The sequence below is a fragment of the Trichogramma pretiosum genome, unplaced genomic scaffold (genome assembly GCF_000599845.2).
Source record: "Trichogramma pretiosum strain Unisexual culture from Peru unplaced genomic scaffold, Tpre_2.0 scaffold13, whole genome shotgun sequence".
In the NCBI taxonomy this organism is placed as follows: Eukaryota; Metazoa; Arthropoda; class Insecta; order Hymenoptera; family Trichogrammatidae; genus Trichogramma; species Trichogramma pretiosum.
The window spans coordinates 1,542,067-1,570,033 of NW_019641606.1; the positions used below are offsets into that span (position 1 = coordinate 1,542,067).

The window sequence follows — 27,967 nt, forward strand, 5'->3', positions numbered from 1 at the left end:
ATGATATCGCGCTCTATATATATCAGCTGCCTACTATACAATAAAATATAAGAGCTCATTTTAAATTCTTTTTCTTTTTTATGTTTCAGAAAAAATACATGTACCTATACAACAATATATATCAATATCCGAGCTATCCAAGCGGCCAGCCTACTACTGAAGCATATAAATTATATGTGATACGATATCGTTACACTTTTGATATACCTTTTTTTTATTTTAATAAAAAAAAACAATTATAAACTACTAACATGTTCTGTAACCCTAACATAAAGTTATGGGAATTCGATCAAAGCAATTACTTCTCAACAGGTTGGATTTTTTGGAGCGAAAAGGTGAAAACTTCCTGTTTTTCTTCATTTTTCGGAAATACTTTCGAATAAGAGATACGTGTAAGAAAATGAAGATATATAGAGATTTATCAAGTAAAACTAAATTAGATGGTTATTGGAATAACGTGAACAGTAGTAAAGACACTTGGTATTCAAGAACTAGATTAGTTAAATTCGATACCGTTAATCTTCCTGACCGTCCTTTAAAATAAAAACAACGAGTTCTGCGCCGTGTTAGCATTCAAAAGAATAAAATGAAACCCATCAACGCGCGTGTATACAAATGCTCACGGACAGTCACTGCAAGGTGACGGGCAAAGGTGAGGGGGTGAGTTTTTAATAAATATTCGCTTATATTTGTAAAAATTCTCATATTCACACTTATGTATTCTTGTAAATTTTTATTTTTACCGGTGGCAATGTTTCCTCACGAGTTTATCAAAGTTAGCGTTGACGTCGAAAACGATCGGTTCGCGATCGCACGGTTAGAAGATGCCATAGGAGCTTTAAAACGCGCTTATCAGCAGAAGTAAGTTTTAATATATTCTCTCATACTTCAGTTATAATATATTTTTTTAAATTAATTACATTTTTATAAATTTGTATTACAGATACCAGATCACTTATTGCAAGAGTATGATGTTGACTGATGTGGCTCCCTGCATCAAGAATTGTGAAATAAAGTGCTAAAAGTGTAAAAAAGTGAAAATAAAAAAAAAAATAAAAAGATTTATCAGGTAAACCTAAATTAGAAGGTTATTGTAACAATGTGAGCTGTAGCAAAGACACTTAGAATCTAAAAACTGGATTAGTAAATTCCATACTGTTAATCTTTCTGACTATCCTTTAAAAAAAAAACAAAGAGTTCTGTCCCGTGTTAACGTTCATAAAAATAAAATGTATATAACCATTTCTAGTTCCTACAAAGTGGGTACAGTTCTCTTTATTTAAGAACTTGAATGATTTTGTTTGTAATGATAAAGATAATATTATCAGGAAAACAGATGATTATTATTTGATATCATTAAATGTTGAAGAAGATCAATTAATAATGAGGAACAATTTTAAGATATTTGACCACACCTATTCTATCAATGTGTTGGTCAACTACACAAATCATGAACTTTATGATCTAGCAGAAGAGATATGCAATAATAAAGGGTTACCCATTTATCGCCTCGTGGAAAGTGTCCCTTTTTCCTTTCAATATTGCAAATAGATAAAAAGACACGGAAATATATCACTACTAAAAGACGAATCGGCTTGGCACTTAAAAAATAATACAAGACCACTGTACTCAAAAGTAGTGCAAAAGCCCCGTATTCTGACGTGACAATATCAGAATTATTATCGTTTATTTATCGATAATTTTCTCCAACCAACTTGTGCATCGAGGTATTACACGATAACATAATATATATATCCTTAACAAACCATAACAAGCTACGTCATACACATCATTCGATTAAACACGGAGCTCGTTCACTTTGTACTCGCAGTTAGGAGAGTTATCTTCATTAGTTATACGCGTGTATCTCTTTAACTTGTTTGCCTTTGCTTTTCGGTCGACTGCAATCGAGCCTTTTATGATGCTTTATTGCTGTCTCAAGAAGCGCTTGATACTCCATCGCGTTCTGTGACGACAAATTTTGAACCTGAAATATAAGAGATTTTGAGCGACTAAAAATAATTCAATGAACCTGCCGTAAAAAGATAAGCATCCTTTGTCTTGTACTGAAAATTTATTCGTACTTTGAATTTTGATGATTTCCAAGAGGCACAATTATTTACTCCGATTTGTTATTCCATGAGTAAGATATGTAAATAGCGGTGAAAGCACTACACTTTCAAATGTAACTCGCAACTTTCGAGACTTCGGCTCGCGCAAAGCGACATTAAAACCACACGGGGCGAGGAGCTTTTACGACGGCGCGTTTTACACTCGGCATTTATTGATCGTAAATTGAAAAATGCATTAGCGCGAGAGATTCATCGGTCGTTTTGAGAAGAAACTGCTAAGGTTTATATTCATATGAAAGGACTTCATTGGTACAACACGAGCTGGCGATTAATGTGTCGCGAAATATTTACCAGCACAAGTTACTCATATTGTCAGATAGATCGTAGTTGAATAAGAGTTGCTAGGATGGACTTCATATTTTGCTTCTTCAGGTTTCTATAACCGAACTTTTACGAAATCAACTAATATTGAATCATCAGACTAGTAATGATTCTACCATTATGTGCCAAATAAAAGGTAACGTTAATGAGCCACAATGGGCAGTCAAAACAAACGACGTCAAATAGTGTTACATTAGTGAGCGATCTTGTGAGCTGAAGTGACAGAAATTATGTACAACTGCATCAGTGTGTTTTCATCTGCGGACCTCAACTCACATTTCCTCATTTACATTGGATAGTAAGCCAAAATTATGATCTAATCGGGGCTAAAACAACTTACGCAACTAGCCAAGCCAAGCTGTTTGCAGAAGCATCGTCGGGAAGATCATTGTTAAGTATATAATATTAATATATAATATTATATAACGAGCATTTATAGCTTTATTACCGGTGATCCGAGAAAATCTACCGGATATAAAAGTAAGCAGAAGCAATATAAATATGAGAAATCATACAGCATTTTTACGTGCCTAAAGTTTCATTCATAGAAATTAATTAATTTTCCAGCACGATTAATTTTTTGTACCCCGGAATCCTTCGGGGTCGAAAGAGTCAAAGTGCACGTGGTTTTTATCTTCGATGGTAAAATCATATGGGAACTGCTGCTTGCAGCATTCTATACATTTTAGCGAGCATAGTCCAATGCTTGTTACAGCACATAAACTATTCGAAGATGTATATGCTTTTTTAACTATAATACATATTGTTACGTGGGGGATAGGAGAGGGTGAATAATAAATAATAAATGCTGGAGGAATTACTGATTAAATGGCCAAAAAGGGGAAGAGAGAGTTCATGCATCGACTTCGAACGCTAAACGAGAATTGCGCGGGCTATCGGCATAGGTTGCTAATTGCTACCTGAGCCGGTCGTGAAAAAAGGAAGTCACGAGGCGCGAAGTCAGCAATAAGCATGCTGATGCTTCGCGGTTCCCCGTGACAATATACAAGTGACAACTGAGAACTTTTTAAAACAAATTTTTGATCTGATATATAACAGTTTTATGTATAAATATTTGAGATATAACATGTTTGATACGGCTATCTTGAGTCGTAACTTTATTTTTCCTCGCTGATAAGAACCAGCGAGGAGGGATTTCCCTCAGTGACTCCTTGTACAGGAGCGCTCTGAGTTTCTGAGCCTACTGTCTATATTTAGTCAATTTATTTATAAATATAAATTATAAATAGCAAAGGTGGGAAGGAATAGCAAAATATAGAAATACTCACTTTGTTATTTTGTTTAACCCATTAACGCGCAAAAGTGCAATTTTGTGCATGAATTTTCCGTTGTAAAAAAATTATAGATAAAGTTAAAATATTTTCTTGAAAATCCATACCCAGGGGTTTTTGAGTATGCTCTTTCAGTATCCGGTGTTATTTTTACGATAAATAAACATTATCATCGTTTATTTTGCTATTAAAAACAAAAAACGTGATTTTTTGACTCAAAATTTTTTTTCAAAGTCGATTTTCTACCTTGCCCTGCCTTCGGAGGGTTCCCATAACACCAGAAATCGTGCACTTTTTCTCTGAAACTTCAAAAAATGCGCTGCCGCGATTTTTATCTAGCCCCTATAATTTCTAAAATGACGAATTTATACCGAGCAGCGATATGAAAATTGCCTTATTTTTTATTTGTAAATTATTGACTTTATAAAAGAAAGTCATACAATGAAAAGTGTTCAAATTTGTTCAAAGAATACATGTGAATTTTTTTTAGAATTTTTTAATAATTTTTTCAAAATTTTTCAGATTTTTTTTGGAACATTTTGGATTTTTTCGACAGGCCGGTAAATGGTCGTATTTTGCAAAATTTTCAAAGTGGTCTGAAAAATTCTGAAAAAATTCACACGTATTCTCTAAACGATTTCAAATAAGTTTTTACACTCCAAATTGTACTTTTGAGTTCATATTTAGCGCATGTAAAATAGGTTCTGAGTAAAAAATGAGTGAATTTTTATACCGCTGCTCGGTATAAATTCGCCATTTTAGAAATATAGGGGCAAGATAAAAATCGCGGCAGCGCATTTTTTGAAGGTTCAGAGAAAAAGTGCACGATTTCTGGTGTTATGGGAACCTTCCGAAGGCAAGGCAAGGTAGAAAATCGACTTTGAAAAAAAATTTTGAGTCAAAAAATCACGTTTTTTGTTTTTAATGGCAAAATAAACGATGATAATGTTTATTTATCGCAAAAATAACACCGGATACTGAAAGAGCATACCCAAAAACCCCTGGGTATGGATTTTCAAGAAAATATTTTAACTTTATCTATAATTTTTTTACAACGGAAAATTCATGCACAAAATTGCACTTTTGCGCGTTAATGGGTTAATAAACTCGTTCCTTTATTTGTATGTTGGTCGTCCGGTCCTGATTCTGGGAGTGCAATGGTTATGTGGGTGAAAAAGTGCAACTTGTAAACTGAATTGATCAAGGTGTAAAGGTGCAACGAAACTGATTTTATAAATGTGCAAAGGTGCAACGTAAAAACTGAATTTGTGAGTAAGTGCAGAAGGTGCAAAAGTCCATTGCAAAAGTGCGGCACGACTTGTTCTCTTGCCGAGGGACAGGAGAGGACTGGTTTTTTCCTAAGTCGCCGGCTATCGCTCGTAGTCCGGGGCCTGCTTCAGCCGCGTCATCAATTCGCTTTTGTTTTACGATAGAGTCGGGCCGCCACGGCCGCTATTCCTGGGAGTGAGCCGAGCTTGACACTCGACACACTCCCACGAGGCGCACGCGGACTCGGCTGTCGCCGGACCCGATGATTTTGAATTATATTTGATTTTGAGTATGAATTATTATAAAATAAAATAAAAGCCTAAAGGGGGAGAGCTAATTAATTAAGCTAATTTTGCGCCGTGGTCGGCGCGTAGCAACTTTGGTCATGTCACGTGGGCACACCGGGCCCCACTATTGACTCGGCGGTATGGCGCTTTATGCGACGTGCAACGAGGAAATAAGCATAGCTCATTAGTCATCTCCTTGCACCTTTACTGATTGTAATAGTAGTTCTCACCGGGCATCTATATGATGTATGCATCTGAATGTAAAATCAAAGAAACAGTCCTTTTTACTCTTGATTGATAATTGGGGTAGAGGAGGAGGAGGGGGGAAGGGGTGGAGTCTCCAGGGAGGAGGAGTAGGGAATGCTCAAACTCTCGTAGCTCCTTGACTCCACTCCTAGCTTTTACTGTGAATAATATTTGGTTGATTCAAGCATCGAAGCTTAAAAAACTTTTATTATGTTGTTTTGTAAGAAAGACTCAGACTCGTTTGTATATGAGCCTCTTCAGACATAAAAAATGTATTTATTGTAGCGTGGATCATTATTCTTTATTCTTTGAGGTTTTCCATTTTTTAACTCTTTTTCTTACGTATGTTTTTCATGAGAATCGTTGATATTTGATATAGAAACTGCAGTGAAATTTTGTTTGATACTTTTATTAAAGGCCTTCATGCATCTCTTAAATTTTATTTTCCATTTTTATTGTAACCGATTAAAATTTATCACAATAAACAGCTTTTATTTTTACTAAGCCATTTTCATCAAATTTTAAGTAGAGTCATTGTTAAGACCTATAAAAGCTATTAAAATAGTATTATTTTTTTATGGTCATGCTAATATATCTTGAATTGCAGATAAGTTCAACTTAACACCTGTCCATGATTAATCTTTTTTGATCTGAACCCTCGAATGAAAAAGTGGCATCGTTAATAAAAGCTTAGAGAGATGCGCGTCATCCAAGAATCACAGCCAAGAAAAGAGGAGTCCTTTTTACGATATCAATCCTTGCTCGTCCGATTTCACGACACTTCAGACATTTCTCTCAGCAGCTGGTGCTTTGAGCTATAACCAGCCAGCCCGCTGCATTTCAGCGAGGACGACTGTGATAAATGCGAGAATCTTGGTCAAAAAAATGCGATCATTCTGCGGAGGAATTGGCAAAAAATCATATTTTTCACGAGATCTGGGTGAAAAAGATTCCATGTTTACTTATTTCGATTTAAAAAACAAAAACTATATGATAATTCGTTTTCAACGAGATGTTATCCAAATCAATTACTAAAAGATTTAAATTATTACATACACTTATTCCTAGTCCAAGAAAACTTGAAAATTCATTTTAGATAAAGCTTTGCATGAATAAAAGCAAATTATGTAAAAGTTGCTCACCTTAATCTCAAATTCTCATATTTATTCTTACGTTTGGAGATAGGAAAACGAGAAAACAGTTACACGAGCATTGGAGGACTTAGTCTTATATGTAACTGCGCTCTCTTGAGTCCACACGATGAATGGGCTGCACCAGCCCTTTATGCTGCATTAAGCCTCTGCGCGTATGTTATTGAAAAGCTTGCCTATAGTAAGAGATTTCAAACTTTGTAAGCTTACTTTATATTATATGACTGTTGGAAAGTGGAAATTTGTTGTTTCAATTGAGTATTATATACTCGCGGGTTATTACTTTTTGGACAGATTACGACGAAGCGAATTTATTATTCAGTCTGTATTACGTATACGACTTGTTACTTTTGTAGTTATTCGATGTCATATTGCTGATTGAAAATGTAAAGATCGTAAAATTATGCGAGGAAATGAGTAAGGCTGGAGAGCTGCGGGCAGCAGAACGCCAACAGCAAGCACATCAGCAGCCGAATTAACAACAACAACAACAACCGGGGGGAGAGGCATTAGAGGGTAACTTCATTGATTTTTTTTTCTTATTAGAAAAAATATAATACATTTTCAATAAAATATATTTTCAATTTCAGATTGGGACGTCTCTGACAGCCCGACGTACATACCCATGCGTGGGCCTGCCGTCCGCTCAAAAGCGGAAAAGCGTTTGCAACAGTAATATATGAAATTCAGGCTCTCAATCGCCTTTTCTCTTATAGTTTTTTATAATACTTGAAAAAAAATTTAATTATAAACTATTTGTTTGTAAATAATTAGATACATGCCTACTTTTTTCAATTTAATATCAGAAGAAAAAAAAACCAAGAAATGCATAAGAAATGCAACCCGATATCGATAAAATACTTAAGTTCGCCGTGGATGACATCATGTAACCCAATGTTCATAACATACTGAAGGCCACTCTGGGTGATGACTCATTTGTTTAGTCTGTCCATAGTAGCCTTACGGCAGTTACGTCTGTTCTTGTCGACTGAAACCGTCACCAATTCCGAGGCTTTCTTTGATATCTAACATCTATCAATTTGATACATCAACTTTATCAACTCTATAACATAAGCAATCAGTCACTGCGGAATATATGAGGTAAGCTCCAATCAGTCATGGTCAGTTCCTCTTTGAACGAGAAACACCGGAAGTTCATCGCGCCTTTGCTGTCATCTTCGTGTTCAATAGGCGATCCATTTCACCACTGATTTTTTTAGTAAATTTGCGTAATAAATAAGCATAAGCGAAATAAAGTTGAATAAACAAGGTACATAAATAATCGATAAAATAAAACTTGCTTCGCATAGTAAGGAGAGACAAGGGATTGTATAACTGTAATCATCTATATAAATTGGATTAGAAGCTCTTTAGAAATTCAAAAGTTTATTTAAAGAATAAACGATACTTTATTGTGAATCAATATGAAAGAAATGAATTTTTAAAATACTTTCGACATTCGAAGTTTTCAAATATTAATTGGCGTAAGATCATTTTATACAGTTATAATATACACAAATAATACTTGAAGATTTAGAAAATCAGTACTATTCTATAATCTAGCTTCTATACGGTAATCATCGGCATTTCTTTTTAATTTAAAATTACTATAAGTAAATCACTTCTTGATCACTATATTCTATATCATAGGCATTTTTCACATTTATGTACTGAATTTGACGTCTTTTGATTCTCCATTCCCAATAACATATTTAATTAGCTCTTCTTAATTAACCGACGATTTCTAGCTCTCCATATTAAAATCGACGGTTCACATTATTAATCAATATCTCTGTTACATAATTTCATTCAAACGCGCGCACACGCATGCACGCTCGGGGGATCGTAATTCTCAAGATATACATTTATTATAATATGATATTTATACAAATACACGTATACACACCTCTGTAGTGTGCAGACTCATTAGTTTCACACAAACGCAAAATGAAGAGTAGGGGTGGGAGAGAGAGAGGAAATGAGGAGAAGGAGGAGGTGAACATTAATATGGTTCATCGTCGTTATACATATGTCGGCGCGTGCACGAATTTACATCCACACATATGCTCTCTAAAATGATAATACTCTTAATGAGTTAGCTCAGCTTCTGCATTTCTACCCACCCAGTTGTTATACCGCATAAAGGTGTACACGCAGTTGCGCGCTCCATACTATCCAAGCACCAGGAATTAATATTTACACGCGTACGGACTGCAAAAATAGCCCCAGGGAGATGAAAGTAGGAAGAGCTTGATTAGTACTTGCTGTTCATAGCCGCGTTTCATTGGGCGCATTTTACATGCATACGCAACGTTACGTCTGCGAGCGTCTGTTTGTAGAGCAAAAAATTCCTCGTCGCATGCTTCGACGCGTACTTTTCCGAGAAAGTAATTTTTTCCCCCTCCCCTCCACTGCTGCAGCTGAGCCGTTTCACAGCTGCGCGCGACTCGAGCGAGGTGCGAGAGCTTCTGATGCGTGCCAGTGGTAGAGAGCTGTGTGATATATAATTGAAGTAAAAGTGAATGAATGCTTATGTACACGCCAAAGCAAAACTTGGAATCGCTTTGCGCTTTGGGTCGAAGAAAGACAGGGAGGCTGCTGCGTAGAAACTTTTGTGATAAAAGCCGCAAAAAAGCACCGTTAAAGTGAGTAATTAAAATAATGCATAATGCACTTTGAAGTCCGGAGTCCGGAGAAGAGAAAAAGAGTAAGATTTCAAAAGGAAAGTTTGACCCAATTCGTCGTCAAGTTTTAAAACTCTCCGCATGTGCTGAGTGAGAGAGAGAGAGAGAGAGATTGACTCGCTTCAGGGGCAGGGAGAGAAAAAAGCGTTCGGGCAAAGAATCCCGTAAGTAGAAGAACAAAACCTTCCGTCAGCCTTCATGGTCTTCACAAAGCTTTGTGAACCATTTTTAATTGCAGAAGATGTCCCTGTTACATCCCGCATTTAATTGTATTAAATATGTTCCAAATTCTAAAATTTTAAATACATAAAAAGTCGCGAGAGCGAAGCGTGTCGCAAACATATATAAGGCTTAAATAAGCACATTCCCCCGTGGAACTCGTTGCTTTCGCGACGAATCGCGCCGATGCGTTTTTAACTCTATCGTTAATTACCCTTTGAAATTCAACTCTCTCAGACGCCCGGCTGCAGTTTGCACGAGCTTTTAAAATTAATTACGCGGCCTCGAATAATGAAATACAATTAGCGTGTTGCCGCGCTCTGCCTTGCGTGCGTGCGAGCGAGTACCGACATGAGCCAATGGTGAAAAAAGAGTATATACGTTGAAACGAGCTTTTCAGCCGACGCAGCGAAACTATTTCTGTAGCGTATAGTACACGACGGGGACAGCATAACTATATACGCACGTGTGGCACACGGCAATCCGTACGTTTTTACTCGCGTCCCTTCCGAATGCTTAACATACTTTACAAATACGTGCTAGCATGTATTTATCGAGTGATTTGTGCTTTTGCTCTCTCTTTCTCTCTCTCTCTCTCCCTCTTTTTTTTTCATTACAAGTTAGTTCAGGAAATCCAGAGAGATATTTGCGTTTTGTGCACGGGCAACATCGATTTCGCTGGTATGCTTCCTTGTCGCTGCAGCGGCGCGCTGTTTTTTTCGCCGTTAAGCACGATAAATCAATTTAAGCTTTATCGCGATTCAGGAGCAGCAGTACGAAGGGGGTGCGGGAGAAAAAAATTCTTTGTGTACTCTCTCGCATAACGCGTGCCCACCTATACCTACCTAGCTTCGTGCGAAGCGAGAGATTTTTTTAATTAAAAATTGATCGATATTCTCGGGCCGCGCGCAGCCCACGTGCTTTATTATTTTTTTCGCCCGCGTGAATTACGAGCAGCTCTCCGTATCCACGGAACCGATAGCGCCGTGCAAAACCAAAAGTTTTACAAGTAATGCAAACGTCGCCGAGATAAACGCGTAAATAAATATGCGCACATGGCGGGGCCGCGACGAGACCTACTTTCTCCCGCTCGTATCGTAGAAACAACTTATATAGTTGCATACACTTTCGGCGTCCACGTGAAATATCAATGGCATCGTTGGTTGTCCTCGATTTGAATTATGGCACTTATTTATGCACGAGCACTGCGAGATTGTGTATTGTACTTATTTTCTTTTCTTTAAATTATTTGCGCGCGAGTATCGGTGCGGCGCTTCAAAAGCACAAACCTGCACGGCGAGGCGAGGCGCGCGCGCGTTGCGTTCTATTTTCTATATCTCGTTCGCTGCGAGTGTGTCGTTGACCTGAAACTGCCAAAAACACTGCGCTCTCGCGTACGCGCGCGTGTCTGCGTGTGTCTGAGAGCGCGCACGTAGCCGTTTTATTCGTTTATGTGCACTACTACAGCCTCTCGCCCCTGCGTACACGCAGCTAGATGTATGGGCTGCGCGTATGTTATATAACAACAGAGCTTGCGAAGGCAAAAATATTTGCGCGCCGCGTGTGCGTGCGTGCGTTGCGCGAGGCAGCAGCAGCAACAAACAAAATATAATTATCGTCGGGAAAAGCGAGCCAGAGATATGAAGGGCATATTTTTCACTCGTGTTCGCAGGCGTCGAGTGCGCGCTCGCAAGCTCTCAAAGAGGTTTAACGGAGGGAGGTTGATGGTCAAAAAATTCTCACGCCACGGTGTGCAACTGCAAAAAGAACTCTATGTACAATGTATAGTTTTTGAGAAGCTTTGTGTGTTTCATGGGGTGGGAGAGGGAATGAAGCTCGCTCGTTTGGAGAAATTTCCTTTCTCTTGTGTTTTTCACGCGCTACCTCGTCTGGACTACTGCATTTTCGGTAATTAATTTCTTTTCTGCGTTTTTGTGTGACCAGCTTGATGTGCACGCATGAGTCGCACCTACATACGCGTGTACACTATGTACGCATGGGGGGATGGGAGCATACATTTTTTCCTCTCGTTACACAATTTTTTTACATGCAAACACGCACTCCTCTTCCTTGTTTTTTTTTGTTTTTTTTTTTTTTATTTTTTTTTATGTTGAATGTAAACAAATATACGTTGTTATTGTTGTGTCACAGTTGACTTATCATACATCTCTGTAAGAACGACAGGGTGGCGGCGGCCCACTCCAAATGCCATTTTCACGACAGGTTGGCTTGCGTACTGGCTCGAGTGGCGTTACGTATCCGGGCGAGCACGTCACTTGAATAGTGTCGCCAGATTTGTACCAGAATTTCAATGGTGCTATTAGTCCGTGAGGCGGGTCGCCTGGATAAGGACATCTTACGTCACCTGAAGGTCAGTGAAAAATTGACCAAATCTTTATGTATCTGGCGGTCAAATGTTTTCTCTACTCTACTGAAAAATTTTGTATGAATAGAAAATAAAATTTCAATAAACACACGTGCTGTAAAATCTTAATGAAAACTCGAATGTTCTTCTAATTACGTGTAATCAAAGTTTGCCGAGCAAATTCAATCGTGCCGTAAATTACATGATACTGTGAAAGCACCTGTCACGCTCGCTGCATTTTGACAAGGTAAATGTAACAAACCTCGTCAAAGTGCACTGCCGGCATTGCGTGTGCGTTCGGAAAATCAGAATTGAGTTTACTCGCTGCGTAAATGACTTTTGTGAAGCTTTCAACAAAATACGTTGCATGCAGCAATTCAAGTTATAATCTAAGGCTCTTGCAAAGGTTAATAAGTGTGTATATTTACGCAGTGGAGTGTCTACGAAATTGAATTATTCGATGTAAAATGTTTTCAACAGAAATTTAATTTAAAAAAATACGATGATTTTTTTTATCGTTTGCAGTAGCTTCAATTTTTTCCGTGCGTTATTGAAGTGGAAATGTATTTAAAATGTGTCATGTGCGAACGAGCGTCGACAGATTATATTTATACATTTTTTTGCAAGGGCATTTTTTCTGTTACAACGAATTGTATTGAAAATTTTTTCAATCGTAAAATAAAATATTCATGATCAAGTGGAGCTACATCGCTACATAGGGAGGTACAAAGTGCATGAATAAAAAAAATAATTTCCGGTGACACCGCGAAAAGCTGAAAAGAAAAAAAATTGCGCGCCGCATTCAAGCGCGCGCACAAAGCTCTTGCCAAGTACACGCAATTGATACTCGCTCGAGCTGCAAACTTACAAATCGGCGGATGGTGCGACCAAGTGCCGTTTTCCGTGCATATAATCGAAGCCTGTCCGATAAGCTGATGGCCCGGTTGACAGTCGAAGCGCAGCAGCGAGCCGACTCGATGTACAATGCGCTCACGTTTTCTACCGCCTCCGCCTCCGCCTTGGGACGATAATCCCGGATACTGCTGCAGCTGTAGCTCCGCAAAACGACCGTGCTCGGGCGGTTGCAGCGGCGGGCAGGTAATCTCTGCGAAAATATCAAAGATGGCAATGGGCCTCTAGAAAGTTGCTACTTGTCGAGTGATGAGAATATACATAAGGAGCTTGAGATGAGTTCCCGAGCGCGACTTTAAACTCGAATGATGGATGGTTGGCTCGAGAAGAGCCAAAGTATCAAGTATAGTTTGTGCGAAACTTTGCGGATGTGTAGAAGTAGTTCAAAGCGAATATTGAGAAAGATTATAGAGATGAAAAGTTTTTTTTTTTGCGCAACGATTCTGAGTGAAAAAAAAATTCAACAAAATTCTTGATTACCTATGAAACGTATACTTATCTATAATTGTTTTATTAAAGGGTTAAATTAACTAATTAATCGGTCGATATTCGACTGCTCTTAAGCGGTCATATGCACCTTTCAGTGTGACATAATGTTATGAACCAGGCGTTCGAGAACTTCCATTCTCAAACGTTTTATATTATTTAGGAATAGTTAGTAGACCACTATGGACAGTCACAAGAAATAACTCATCCGTAATTTAGTTAGTCTTCACCCCACGTAACAATATATAACATAGTGTGTAAAAACGTGACATATCGGCCCGTGCGGCAGCTGTTCCCGCGCGCAGTACCCCGCGCGGCGCAAAATCTCACGTTTTTACACGTTCGTCGCTGTATTTCATTGAGTAATTATCAAAAGTACTCTCTGAAAACTTGCATATCGATAGGAAATTTCCTCAGCTTTCGATTGGCACTATTTAAAAAAATCTTAAAAATGCCGTTTTTGAGATATTTGAGTTTGAAAGTTAATGTCAAGTTTTTCCGGGGAAAATTGAAAATGTTGGAAAATCTGACCTCATCATCGGAAAGCTGAGGAAATTTCCTATCAAAATCATATGGCACATATTTTTTCTGGGTGCATTTAGGTGCTTTTCTGGCGAGTTACAAATTGAGCAATTTCGATTAATAATGCCGCGCGGGCGCCGCGCTAGGAGACTTGACGTGAAATGACTCATATATATGTGAGTACCTGCTGAATCAGCAATTATAATAAAGGGAGGGGGTTTGTTATGATTATGACGTAATTTGTTATGACGGCTCAAAGTAGTCTATAAACTACTTCTCTATAATAGTCCTTTAACATTTTATTTTTTAGGCCTTACCTACTTTACGCAGCAGGTATCACGCGCGCTACGAATTCTGCTGATCAAGCGGTCATGGGTCGCCAAACCGCTCGCAGGCGTTCGTTGCCATTGGCGGATTTTATTAGATCGCAATGAGCACCGAATCTGCGCATAAAACTGGGTTTGCGGGTCCCAACGGCACATACCAATATAATCGGTCACTATAATGGGAGTTGCTTGTGCCCCAAGTATATTTACAAGAGCCATGAATATAGCCCTGGCCGGTTTACAAATTTCGGAACTTGAAATCTACCTTGATGATATAATGTCACGGTGAGATTATCAAAGGTGATTTATCAAAGCCTCGAGACGAAAAGCAAATTTAGTATTTTCATTACCCTCAATTTAATAGGATAAAAATACTGAAGGTCTCTTATTAAACGAATTCAGTAAGTGGATCGAAAATCGATTACCTTCAGTAACTTCGAGCATAATGAAAAACAAGAAGAAGCAGCTTTAAGGGATACTACTTTTGAATGAGTTAAAAGCAGATGAGCCGTTTTTATGAAAACAAAATCGCTCCCGTCTTTGTTTCTGTACAAAATGGGTGCACTGTATCTAGTACTTGGATTTTTCTTGTCAGCAGCTGACTTGAAGAGTGCGATTGCTAGCATTATTTTTCATCGCTGCACAATGCTCGTTAGATAAAAGAAGAAAATTCGAAAATATAACGGAAATATTTAAACAAAAAGAAATATCAACGCCCAAAAATGTATCGTGAATGAAAAAAATTCAGTGACAATCAGGAACAAAAATATAGAGCAATAAACGTGTCAAGTCTTTTAGCTTTTATAAGTTCAGCGCAACTGACGAGAAACAATAAAAATACGATAGAAAAATTTTTCCAGAGTAAAAAATATACATGTATAAAGAAAGCAAGAAAAAAAGCGTAGAAGAAATAAAACTTCGGTTCGGTTAATACGAAAAGAGGGTGAGTTTGAACTTTTCGCTGGAAAAGCTGTTGCCGAGCGACGCGCTAAAGGATTGCTTGATGTAAGAGTTATATGGCTCGGAGGTTGCAAAAATGTAGCATTAGGAGCTATATAATACGAGCGAATAGCCATAGCTGCACGCTATCCCCTTTCATCGACTATAAAGTCTTATCCCAGGCGGTTATATATATTTTGAAAGACACGTTCTCGAGCTCGAAGCTCCATGTTTATTCTTGAACATAAAATTTGTGTATTTATAAAAAATAAAAGGATGAACTCAAACGACTACCACAGTATCATCAAGTGTTAAGCAATTTGCGAGATATTAAATTTCGCATCAAGCGGAATCGTAAAATTATTTCACGACACATTCTCGGAGCGAGTAAAAATTCGCAGTATATACACGCCAACATATGAGTAAAATGTAAATAACGCACGAGCATGCAAAGGCATTAATTTCGCTCGTAAAGAAAAAAAAAATGAAATCTGCGCAAAGTGCTTTCTCGCTCTGTCCTTCTTCGCTAGGTTTTATGCACCGATATCAAAGTTTATATCATCCAGCCGATAGTAAAGTTCAAAAATATCACGGGCATCTCGAAATCACAACGATCTATCCTGAAAAAAAAGAAAGGAAGAAAAAAGAAAAAAAAAGTAAAGTCCTCTTCATCGTATATTTAACACTGTTCACGTATACAGCGACGATCCGTAACTTCACGCTTGAAAAGTAGCAACAGCAAAAAAGTTTGTTACTTCTTTTTTTTTATATATAAGTCGCTGGCACTGGGGAGCCTTTTTACCTCTCTCTCTGCGGCACTACTACTGACCGGTGGCCAACAACCCCTGCGGCACAACTTTACGTTGCGCGCGTACGTACGTATACGCGTTCGTTTGCTTTCGACACGGTCCGATCGTACTCTACTCCCTGTTTTTTTTCATGGTGTGGGTTATGTGTATACACACTGAGCATGAACCGCAACGGTTTATCCCCCGGGGAGACAGTACGGGTCACCTTCTCGAACAAAAGCCGAAAGAAAGCAGAGGGTGGAATACCTTGAGCCACCTTGTTTTTTGTAATTACCACAACAGAATCTCGCATCGTCTACTCCGCGAAAAAAAGAGAATGTCAAGATTTGCCGATAATGCTAAGTCTCATTGTTGTTGGGAGTTATTGTTGCAAAATTATGATAAAAAAGCCATAAGAAGATAAAAAATCATTTTGAATCAAATTTTTCCTTGAAAACAACAACGACTAGAAAATAGTACATTACAAAAATGTACGGCGTTGTGCAATATTTCCTTCTAGATAAATCGATGAGAGGCAAACAGCTCGCACAGATAGGGGTCGTACACGCGTGCACCGCCTCGGGCCCTAGTAGTATTGTGGTCAGTCGAGCGTTAACTTGATGAAGGTATTGCACTGCGCGAGCACAGAGGATCGGATGAGAAGAGGAGGAAGCAGCTACAGGCAAGCGAGTGATAAGCCAAGCATAATTTGAGCGTTAGGCTACATTGTCACGTGTCCGGACTCTCCAAAAAGTTGCACCGCTCCTGCTGAGCTGTGCTGCTGCTGCTACTGGGGACGAACACTCGAGATCCCCTCGAATCCGGCCAAGCCGTCGAAAATCGTACCACGTGCGAGATCAGAAAATTACGAATCAATGATCCGTACAAATTGATGGTCATAGAAAAAGAAGTGGATAAGAAACGATTCGTCTTTCTTCTTATTTTACTTTAATCCAGTTTCTATTTTTATCAGAGATTCACCTTATTATTGTTGATTATTGAAGAAATTTTTCTCAAAATAAAACACCGACAATCAGTTCATTTTTTTCATTGTAGTAATAAGTTTAAAATTTTTTTAAATGTACCATGTTGTTGCCAATGCAAGACAATAGAGCTGTAAGCATCTCAGTCATTTTCGTGACTCGACGAAGATTAGACAAATAGACCGTTATATAAGTCAAAGTAGATGGGAACCGCCTCCGGCCAAAACTCTCGTATATTATACTACTTCTGATAAGTCAGAATAGGTCGGTCAATTATGAGACTTGATATTATTTAATGACTGAAGCATAGCGAAAAGTATCCACGCCCATCAAAATGAACCATTTCTCTCTTTTATATTATTTTGTCCATAACTCTCGGCAAGGTGAGTTTTTGATGCAAGGAAAGTCGAGAGAATTCAAAGAACACATAATGAAGAGAAGTAAGTTTGCGCAAAAGTTTTTCAGTGAGCTTATTAAACTCGGTGTGGTTTGATAAAAAAAGAAGAAGAAGAGGAAAGAAAAGAAAAAAAATTTTCCAAGTTAAATTGATCTTTTCAGAAGACAAATTGATTCATCGTAAAAGGGCTTTGATACACACGGTAAGTTCTGCCATGAAAATTGCATTGATAAGAAGTCTCTCTCCCCCCCCCCTTTGTGTGTACAGTTGAGCAAAGAATCGCATGGACCGTTGAATGCGTGCCAAGCGACTGTCCAAGCGTGTCTCTCTCTGTCTTGCGCGCAAATTCGGAAAATAAGATAAGCGCGCGGCGCAGCAGCCGAGCCAATTCACGGATGAAAAGTATACCAAATGTTTGCCTCGCTTTGGAATTGCCGAGTTGCGGATCCGTCTCCTTTGAATTTTCTCCCTGCAGCCTCTTCGCCTGGATAAACACGATATACCGTTGCATAATAATCAATAATTTCTCGTTGCATAATTCAGCCGACTGTAGCAGCGCAGAGGCTTTGTCGCAAGTAGTATATATCAATAACTGTGCCGGCGCGCGCCTGTTTATGCATTATAATATACGACAGCCAAACTGTACCCTCTGTACTGCGCAACGGTTGAGGCGCTAAATCACATCAAGCGCAGAGCTCTACGCGGAGACCTAAATTCTGTGCGTATTGTGCATAAGTGAGAAATGCATCAGATGTGTCGGATTCAGCGATTTCCCAGCAAGCTCGTGAACACGAGTCTATATGTACGTTGTATATATATATATCGATATTCTGTGCCACAGCGATGCTTATATAGTGTGCTGCTTTATGCTCTTGTCTAAATGAACGAATGTTTACGTTTGCAAATGTTCAAAGAAATACTTGTCAGTAATTGGGCGTGATGAATTTTCATGAGAGGGTTACGTAACCATTCGATGCTCCGTATAATGCAGCGATCGATGATCGATTGAAATTATGAGAAAAATTGAAAATTAAATCCATATGGTTTGAACGGTGTTTTCTTACTCTATATTGGTACGTGGGACTGCTGATTTTTAAGTTATACACGTCGATCTCTTTGTTTTTTAGAGAAGAATAAATTGATGTGGAATTATTTTAATCTATCATTAATAGTTTACAAGATATGGCAAGTTAAACAATTAATTTGTTTACAACCTTTAAAGGCATCTGTTTAGAGAAAATCAACCTTGAAAAATCGATTCAGCGCATCAAAATACGCCTAGAAACGTATTCTTCCGAACTGGCGATCTTCGGTCTTGGAGCCGCTAGCGGCCGTTCGTCAACAGACGCATTTTTTGCTACACAGACATCCATCGATGCAGTCGACAATCTTTTCTTCGCAACTCTTCCTGTCCGCTCGGAATATTTCTTCATTAATCAATTAGTCTTTCAATTATTTATCACCCAAGTACGCAAAACCCAAATATTTTGAATTCATTTTGAATTAAAGCACGTTGACACGCGAAGAGGCGTCCCCTACTCCCAAAGGTTGGTTTCATTCATGACGTACCATAACTACACAGTCAGCTGTAGATCTCATGCAACTACCTCCAATCAAAGAAAATATAAAAAAGTTTAAATCGTGTGTATTGAAGAAATAAGGGAACCGGAACCAAAAATACCCTGTACACGCTGAAATAATATCGCCTTGAGTAAGACGCAAATGTGAAAGAAGCGATACCTTTGAAAAAAGTTGTGCTCCAAGAATCTAAAAGGACATTAGTCCGAATATTCAGACCGTGGACAAAACGACGATTTTACTATGGCAGGCGAGGATGGTTGATTCATTTGGCATATCAACGCTGCACGGAGTTGAAGACTTGTTCGGGTGTCGTTATTTCACTACTTACTCTCACTCCGCATCGGCATAAGTTGATACGACGAACCGAACCCTCAATCGCGTCCACAGTAAAAATATTATTATTTCAATTAAATTTAATGTTACAGAAAAACATAAAGCGTCAGTGGATTGAATTTATCGAAACTGATGTATATCGGTACGCGTACATTGTCATTGTTTGACTGTTAATAGTGGTCTAATAACTACTCTCGTTCATTCAAATTAATTTTCTGTTCTATCGATGTTGTTATTGAACTCTTTATATTTTCCTCTATACAGGTCCATAGCAAATATGACGATAACTATCGTATTTGTCCGATGCGATATCATTCCGAATGAATGCAATAACGGCTGCTGCAGCGCGTACTTTTGTTTATTCAATCCATATCGAACGCGGATAACATTTATCCTTGTTTCGCTTCGGTTAACGCGCACTGCGCTCCGTATGTATACTTTAATCAAACGTCTAAATTTCATGCTACGATATGATCAAATATTGATGTTCCATCTCTCGTGTGTGTGTGTGATAATGATTTTGTTATAATCACCGGAACATGTGGGCATCGGGCCGCTCCAGATACCGTCACCTTTGCACTTGAGACTGTTGGAGCCGATGAGTTTGCTGCCCCACATGCAGGTAAATATAGCCCTGCCGCCGTAGCTATTATTCTGCTCCAACATCTGAAGATTCGGATTCGTCGGCTGGAGCTCCGGGCAGATGATGGCTTCGCAGCGGGGCACGCTACCCGACCATTTACCTGGAAAATTACAAACAGAGAAGAAAATAGGTGGCTATTTAGCAAAGAGAGTGAGTAAGGGGAGGTAGGGAGAAAGAGGTAAATTGCTACGTGCAGCTGTGTGTCGGCGAAAAAGAAAGGAGAAACAAAATCTCGCAGCCATTTAACCTACTTTAATTCGCAAAAGAATTACGTATTAAAACACTTTTGTGTTGTCGTACATTATTCAAGGGGGAGAAAGTCATCAGCAAAAAGTTTAGCAACTCTCGCTTACAGCGCGCTCTGAAAAAAAAAGAGAGGAAGAAAAGAGAGTAAAGGCTAGCCGTTGAAAGCAGCCAGCGCGTCTCGACTTATTCATAAAGAAAAATAAAGCTGCACTCGAGTCCAACGGCTGCTGTCCTGCGTTGCTGCACTTGAAGAGCAGCTCGGCGTTGACCTGAAAATTGTTTATTCGCCAAGTGATGAATTCTCAGCAGCGGCACAATTGGCTCGGCACGGAACAAATAAAAATGTATAATCGAGTTGAGAGCCAGAGCAAACAAAAAATTTCGTAAAAGCCATAGCAGCAAAAAAATTGCTACTATTACGAAAAGCCCGATGAATACCTCCTTTTGTACACGAGGACTGCGTGTTTTTTTCTCTCTCTCTCTCTCTCTATCGCTATTAGGATCGTAGAAAATAAAACCTCGCTGTCTAAAGAGCACAAGAACGCGCGAGTAGTACGACAAGGCGCGCGCGGGGGAGTTCAATTACTCGGATCACTTTTACCGAAGCGAGTCATGTATATATAGCGCAATCTATATATATGATTCTACATGCGCGGCAGCACTGGAAAAGCAATGACGATCCTTTAAGTCGTCCTCGATTGGAAACTAGAAAGGTATAGAGCAAGAGAGAGAGAAAACAGGGAGAAAGAGAGCATTTCCCGTGCTTTACCCGAGGAGAGGAGCTGTATCTACAGATATATGAGGAATAATACACGAGGAAAACCTTCCGATGGAGTGATTTAAGGTAAGTACGCCATTCCTTATTGTGAAGGCGCGAGAGAGATAACGAAAAGTAAGAGGATGTATGTCTATAAAGAAAGACACGAAGAACGTCGGAGGCGAGCGCGAGGGCCTGTCTGAGGTCTATTTATAAAGTAGAAGTAAAGGCTGGTCGATTAAAATTGACCTTTACGTACGAATAAATTACTCTACTCTTTTTGGAGAGCAAGGCAAAGGAACGCTGCAAAATTTTTTCAAGATATTGATCGGTGAGATATAAGAAACAAGAAAAAAAAACGATTTTTAAGGCAAATAAAGGTTAGAGGCTCGCATTATTACGAGACAAAGAATGCCAAAGAGCGAGAGCTTGCAGCATGTATTCAAATATCTCTCTCTCTCCCACTGCCTCGCCTCTCTTCTCAAGACCACTATGGATGAGTCATTATTTTGACTATCCACACTCCATAGTGGTCTAATAACTACTTATGATAAAATAGCTCATTTAATGACCGTAGCAAGGTCTGAAATTATTTGCCACGATGCCTGTTCTTCAAATAATACAAAATTTAGAAAGTGTCACGGTATTCGCATGCCGTTTGCCGAATTGGCACTTTTTGCGGCGGCGAGCTCGGGTGACGAGCTCGCGCAGGTAGGAAGTCGAGCTGCGTAGTCAGTACACGAAGGTAGACTGTAGCATTAACAACTACCAATAATACGAAGTTGACGATATACTTGTCAGTGTATTTATTTCACCTGTCCTCCTCTCATCCCGTTAATTCTAAGCTAGCGACGACGGACGGAACCCTAATTACGACCCCCGTGACAAAAGTAAGTACTTGTAGCTTTTAACAAAGTACCAATTTAAAAAATTAATTTTATCATAAAGAAAGCGAGTGTGAAGAAGAGTTAAACTCTTTTGCAAGTTGATGAAAAAAAATGCAAGCTGGGATGCATCATATCACCCAAGTATCGACCACTATGTGACGTCATTTGTTTTGACTGTCCATCAGCTCTGCAACTACTTATAGAACTGAATAATACACTTTTTCCCACAATACTTCATGACATGACGTTTACTACAATGGACGCTATGATCAAATCAACAGTTAGGCATGATGCCATTCCTATTGAGCAGTAAGTTTCACATCCTGACTCTGGTAAGACGAGGTTGTATGTTTCCCAACTTATTTAAGGAAATAAGAAGCGTGTCTTGATATTAGGACCTACAAAGGTTGTTCGTATTGAGATGTGTAATGCACTTCAGGACTCTTCATTTTTGTAAATGTTCAATATTTCTCTTTTTCAACAAGATCTAATATTGGGAAGTAATGCGAGTGCCCTGGAGGGGGAAAAAGTACAATATGTTCTCTATAGCCAAGGAGGTTTAACATAGGAGTGTATGGGAGGCTTACAGTTTTTCGCTCATATTTCAAAAAATATGCAAATTTTCGGAAAACTGAGGACATCAATCGATTCCTCGTCAAATTTTACATCAAAAATGATTGTCGACTGCAAAAGTGTTAGTGTACAATTATTCACAATATCGAGTTGAACAGAGAAATTCGACTATGAAACGGGGCTCTCGCTTCGCTTTGACGTAATTTTTATTTGTTTAACTCGATATTGTGAATAATTTTACACTAACACTTTTGCAGTCGACAATCATTCCCGATGTAAAATTTGACGAGGAATCGATTGATGTCCTCAGTTTTCCGAAAATTTGCATATTTTTTGAAATATGAGCGAAAAACTATAAACCTCCCGTACACTCCTATGTTAAATCTCCTTGGCTATAGAGAACATATTGTATTTTTTCCCCCTCCAGCGCACTCGCATTACTTCCCAATACCTAGCACCAAAACTGATACATGAGATGGGAGAGTTATATTTCAAAGAGGTACAAAAATTTCTGAAAAAATAGGAAGGAGGACGAGCAAAGAAAACAAACGAATCGACATTAGCACGAGTGGCTCACGCTGTTCCACGTAATGAATGCTCTTGTCACTCGAACGAGATCTCTCGGCACATTTGAAATATTCACACGGAGGCAGCAATATACTCTTTTGATTGTTCAGCTCATCGAAAGAAATAGAGCCGCTAATTGCCGCGTCTACGAGCGAAAGCAGCAGAGCCTGGCACCACCTGCGAGCTTGCGGCTGCACGCAGACGTTATACACGCGGAGTATCAGCGGAGGATATCCGCCGCATAATGCTTCAACGATCCCCGGCTGATTAATTCGGAAGTTTAGTCCGTTTACGCGTGTGAAAGACGTGGCCTAGGTATATATGCGCACTGGTACAGTGCAGCGCACACCAAGTGCGGTTGACCCGTAAATAAGACCTCTCGATCTCGCTCGACTCGAGGCGGCTTCGGTGCACCCCCTAATTATACGAAGCCAAGCCAGACAGCCGCCCCCTTCTTGCGGCCGTGTGTTTCGGTCGAGATCGGAGATTCGTAAGTGGACCCTCTATATATATCTCGTCGTACATATACGTCTCTCCGTTTAATTATATTCCGAATGCGGAGAGTCTCCCTGGCTTTTTTAGGACCATCTCGACGACTGCGTTCCGTCCCTTTTGTTGTTTGCGCTCTCGGAGTGCGCGCATGTCCGAATATTTATTTGCCAGCAGGAGACCTTATCCGTCGTCGGAGATATACGTAGCTACAAGCCTTCGCGTACTTTTTTCGCTCGTTAATATTTGCCGCCGAGCTGCTTTTGTTGTTTTACTTCTTTTTTTTATTACCAACATTAATTAGACATTTGTACATTAATTGGAACGAAAGTTATAATTGAATTTCTACTGTGTATCATATAAGTGAGGTAATCAGCGCAACGTCAGCTGTTTACGCGCGCGCCACGTACACGAAAGAGAGAAAGAGAGCCAGCTAGGGTGGTAATTAATGGAAGAAGGATTACAAATCGCCGCTCATACGGTGAGCAACGCCCAGTTGTGCGCTGAAACGTTCGCGTAGGCGCGATTCAATGTATAGCCAAGTCAATAATATAGATTGGGTTACACGCAGACTATTTGACAAAAATTTATTATATGTTTCAATGTTTCAATATCGCGGAAAATTAATATTCGACCACTAGCTCTCTGTGTGTATTCCGTGTATGCTCATCGAACGGCGTCCAATATATAATTTGGCACGCGCGGGCGCAAACTAATCAATGCGTACAACTGTGCTGTAACATTGCATCGGAAATGAATTTATACATCTAAATACATTCCTCCGCTGCAGTGGTGGAAATCGATGGAATACGAATTCAAAAAATACCGTACTCTCTCCGATTTTCTCCCATCCTCTTTCTCTCTCTTTCTCTCGTACTAGTTATTGATATATTATAACTGAGTGGGCTACGTCAATTATAACGCGAAAAATCCAATCTCGATTGTAACGAGCAACGAACTCTCAAGTATAGCAGTAGTGCCGCGAAGCCAATTGATTTCGAGCTTGCACTGCTGCTACTGCTGCGTAATATATAGGAGAGAGAGACGAAATTCGGGTCAGAAGTTGGGCTTGCTGCTGCGGGGGGTACACTATAAAGTACTTGCTGATATATAAACGTGTATATAGGCGTACGATCTATATTGTACTTACCATTGTATTGGCACGTAATGCTCGAGGGGCCTAGGAGCCTGTAGCCGTGCGGACACTCGAAGGTGGCTCCTTCGCCGAGGCGTGGACCCACGACTTTGGCGATCAATGGCGGCTCCGGTGTTTTTAACATTTTACAATGCACATCTGTAGAGACACACAAAAGTACGTTTCAAAAGAATAGTACGTTTTCTGATTTGATTTTCTTCCATGGCAGTGAAACGACTTTTCTTATTCTTTTCATTCACTCTCTCACTCTCTATCTCGGATTCTAAAATGGAATGCGATGATTCGAAAAGGAATCTACGCATATACGAGCTTAAAAAGAAATAAAAAATCATGTAACTCGAGGAAGCAGCGGCAGTAACCGTTGTCGAGGAAGAGAGAGATGAGAAGTATTGCGGAGCCCGAGTGTGGATCTTGGGATTCGAATTGAATTTGACGTAGAGCGAGAATCGGTGTGTATTTTCACGGGAGAGAGATGCGAGTCACGCATTCTTCGCTGCTGCTACTGCCGCTCGTATACATGCATATACATACGCAAGCGCGTGTGTACAAGTGGCGAATTTCCTCGACAGGATAAATATAAATATAAATGTGTTGGAGAGCGTCGATTTGAATTTCTTCGCACATGATTTTATCGGCGCTGAAAACGCGTATAAGAATTCCATACATCAATCCACAAACGGAGCCTCGAAGAAGAATTTTTTTATCCCACCGGCGCGTAATTATCTATATGGCGTGTGTGTGTGTGCGATATAGCAACCGCACACGAACTGCTAGACGCACGCGTTGTCTAACCAAAGGAAAAATATGTAGCCATCAGTCTGTTGCGGTCTGGGCCCGTAGCCTAAGCCAGCGAAAACTTTTGGCTTTGTCGGGCGGCTTGCTTTTGGCTTTATACTCTTCGGGAAGCGCGCACACACATACACACACGTGTGTACTCACGCGGATATGTATATGTTTTGCTTCCGAGAGAGACTGTGTGTGTATACGTACGAGCGGTGCAGCTTCACGTTTTTCGAAAGTCAAACGAGTGTGTATGTGCGCGAGAGCAAAAGTTTTCCTCCACTAATTATAGCCAAGGCGCCTCTAGTACCTTCCCTCATACGATCTAGAGCGTGTTTGGCTAACTTTTAAGTATACACACACACACACACGCCTTACCAAATGCAGTGTGGAGAGTCCTCTCTCCTGTCCTGCGGTTTTCTTTGTTTACGCGCGCCAAAGTCGATTCAATGAGCGATTTTCTTTCCTTTCTCAAGTGTTGTCTTGTGTATATATATACCGCAGCGAAGTAAGTGTAGTGTGTATATGCACTCACCTACTACGCGCACTCGAAGATAGTTCGTTAGGCCCTTCGGTGTTGTGCAAGTGTAGATGCCGGAGTCTTGAGCTTTCGCGTAGTATATCGACAATCGATACTTCCAGTCTCTTTCCGAGGCCGCTATCGCCCATCCTGTGCAAAAAAAAACAAGTAATCATAAAGATGTTATCTTACGCTGTATTATGGCTTACTTTGCACGTTCTTTATTTTTTTTTTCGTTAGTTTCAGAGAGTTGTTGTTTATAGCTCGTATGTTGATCTTACCGTCTGTATCATATGCACGCGTGTATGAGTATAATCTCTTCGTGTCTACTGCACTACACTACACAAAAAAACAAAACAAAACGATAGCGCAAACATGCTAAAAAACACATAAGTACGGTAAAAAGCACTACACTACTAAACACGACAAAATCGAACGTGCGCTCTTACATCGATGCAATGATAAACAGCTAGGAATAATTTTTCCTCAAATTCACGTCGCAGTTGCGAGCTTGATTGAATAATTGAATGATCACAATTCACTTCGACTCTCTAAATTAGTATGTTCAGCGGAAATTATACAATTGTATACCCCGTCTCTCGGTGCATACATAAACACACACACAGAATGACTGGGCAATTAAATTACGTCAATAAAGTGCGCCCATACAGCGTATATGAGTTGCACGCACGCGGGAGCCTGAATTCAGGACGCATTATTTTTTCGGCGTCCGGCGAAATCAGCGACCAATCGGGCCAATCATCTTCTCGAGCGTCGGCGACGACGAAATTGGCCTGTTACGATAGTGCACGGCCCGACGCATTAATCTGTCGAGGTGCACCGACGCCGCCACCGACACCGTCGCGCCGATACGCGTCACTACTTCATGCACGGGCGTGATGAAGGAGTAGTCCCGGCATATAACGCACGCACACATACACACACACATATCGAGCCAACAACTGCCTGTATAAATAACGACTCAATTTATGATGGGGCGCGCGCAGACGAGTGTGCGACGCGGGGAAAAGTCGTCCGCGCGTTACAAGCGATGGCCGTTCCGTTGACCCCTGCGCTCTCGACGACCCACGCACGCCGCTGTTTCCCTCGTGCCTCGGACAGTAAAATATGTAATTTTCATTTTCTACGAGAATGGCAGTGACGGCATGTTATAATTGTTGATCATTAATCAAACTCAGAGCGGAGCTTAAAATCGATGCGTTAGATGGACTATAAAAAAAAATATTTTAACAGTGCAATACTAAAGCTCTATGCGATATCTCACACACCCGAAACTTAGAATTAATATAACATTTTTAAAATTAAAAGATTTTAATTTCAAATTTTGAAAAACTTGAAGGTTGGTCGAATTTCAAGGGGTAAATGTCATGCCAGGTAACAAGAGAGTAAAACTGGCAGAAAAATTTAATTTCATTCCACTATTGATATTATATAAAATTATACAATTTCGGAAATGATTGTAAATTGCTTGTATTAAAAATTTACCGAATTTAAATTTCATCCTTCACCAACAAGACTCGGAAATCCACGTTATCGCGCGTTCTCGCGTGAAAGCGACTCGACCTCGACCTCAGAATCTCGAGCAATATTTCATCAGCGTTGGAGGAGTCATTTTTGCGCGCAGTCGAGCATACACCAACACATATAAACGTGTGCGCGCGAAGGGGGGACGAGATTGAGGCGAAAATTTACGACTTCAACGTTGTGTTTGAATAAGCGTCGAGGGATGATTTTTTTACACTTACACGCACGAGAATTGAGTTATTTCATGGAAGAGAAGGTCGTAACTTGGTTAGAACGTGTAGTATTTGGACTGCACGCCAAGTTATACGTGTAACCCTCGCGCATGAGTTTTTATGATTACTGTTTTAGCCTGAGAATTTGAGCGATGAGAACGAAGTGGAAAACATGTGTGTGCTTGTTATAAAACATTTAATTACGACCGTATGTATCATGATTCATCGAGGCTTTTGTTACATGCCGAATGTGAAGATTTTGACTCTGGACTGTTATGTACACATAACTGCTATATTATAAGCTCAATTTAAACAGTGCACTTTTGCCCCCTATCTTTTAACACCAACTCAAACAGTGC

General features: G+C 39.7%; 1 protein-coding gene across 1 annotated transcript in view; it reads right to left on the reverse strand.

Annotated features, from left to right (window-relative positions):
- Positions 1–8,094: 8,094 nt before the first annotated feature.
- LOC106652134 (locomotion-related protein Hikaru genki) overlaps positions 8,095–27,967 on the reverse strand; it is a 43,535-nt gene continuing 23,662 nt past the window's right edge. The window contains exons 5-9 of the mRNA XM_014370929.2: positions 25,867–26,001; positions 24,546–24,689; positions 19,767–19,976; positions 12,835–13,071; positions 8,095–11,966 (exon numbers count right to left, since the gene is read on the reverse strand). Coding sequence (XP_014226415.1) covers positions 11,761–11,966; positions 12,835–13,071; positions 19,767–19,976; positions 24,546–24,689; positions 25,867–26,001 — 932 coding nt within the window. The 3' untranslated portion in view covers positions 8,095–11,760. The remainder of the gene's footprint in view (positions 11,967–12,834; positions 13,072–19,766; positions 19,977–24,545; positions 24,690–25,866; positions 26,002–27,967) is intronic.